General features: G+C 35.8%; 1 protein-coding gene across 1 annotated transcript; it reads right to left on the bottom strand.

The window, feature by feature from the left end:
* Positions 1 to 269: 269 nt before the first annotated feature.
* LOC111387246 (protein GrpE-like) lies at positions 270 to 782 on the bottom strand (the record flags this gene model as incomplete). Its single annotated transcript, XM_023011789.1, has 1 exon — positions 270 to 782. A coding segment is annotated over one exon (513 nt), but the record flags the coding sequence as incomplete, so codon positions are not given.
* Positions 783 to 1008: the final 226 nt, after the last annotated feature.

Consider the following 1008-nt stretch of genomic DNA (forward strand, 5'->3'; position numbering starts at 1 on the left):
ACGAAGTGGCAATTAGTAGAATATGGAAATTGGAGAAACCAGGCTGTATAATAAATGTTGGGATTTTATTTTTTAAAAGAGGTCATTTTTTAACGTCAGGTGAAAAGATTCCCAGACAATAACCTTATAAACATTCATGTATACTATTTATATGACTGTCTATCATCAAAAAGTTGAAAAATTAGAATGTTCAATTTTATAATTGGCACCGAAAAGCTGCAAATTCCACAAACTATGTTATTTTACAACGGTAAACTGTCGTAACTTACCATTGGATCAAATGGTTTCCCCACTGTCTCCACCTGGACAACACCAACGGATACCAGAATCTCCACGAACTGCTTATATATGCTCTGATAACTGTTATTAATCTTCTCCTCTCCCTCTGTTTCCGCCTTTATCTGGGCTTTAGCTCTCTCGAAGTTATCCAAAACGGGCAACAGTTTTTCCACGACTTCACTCTGTGCATTTGATACCAGTGAAAGCCGTTCTCTCTCTGTTCTCTTTCTGAAATTGTCAAAGTCAGCACTAATTCTAAGAATCCGATCCTTCACATATGACAATTCTTCAGATAAAGTGACCACTTTCCTCTCAAGTTCAGTTTTTTCATTTTCTATGGATTCAAGGAACGATTCAAGATCAGCAACTTTCATCTCATCATTATTTGCTAAAGCCTCTCTATACAAATTTAATGAAGCTACAACAGCTGAAGCGGGTTCTTCAGCAACAGTATCATCATTCTCACTAGCAGGGTCAACACCAACAGCACCATCTAGATTTCCCTATTAATTTAACAAACTTAGAAAATAAATTTTTCGATAGAAGTAGAGATATATGTAATTGGAAATCAACATCTAAATCTATTCCAATAGATTTCAAAAAAATATGGTGATTAAAATGCAACCTCGCTGAACCAAACAATTTCAAAACAAGCCTATGTCGCAAGATGGAAACGGGTATTTGTTAGCTAATGAGGGAAATGGCATCTTTGCCTTTCAAGGTCTAACA

Source organism: Olea europaea, unplaced genomic scaffold (genome assembly GCF_002742605.1).
Source record: "Olea europaea var. sylvestris unplaced genomic scaffold, O_europaea_v1 scaffold39632, whole genome shotgun sequence".
NCBI lineage: Eukaryota > Viridiplantae > Streptophyta > Magnoliopsida > Lamiales > Oleaceae > Olea > Olea europaea.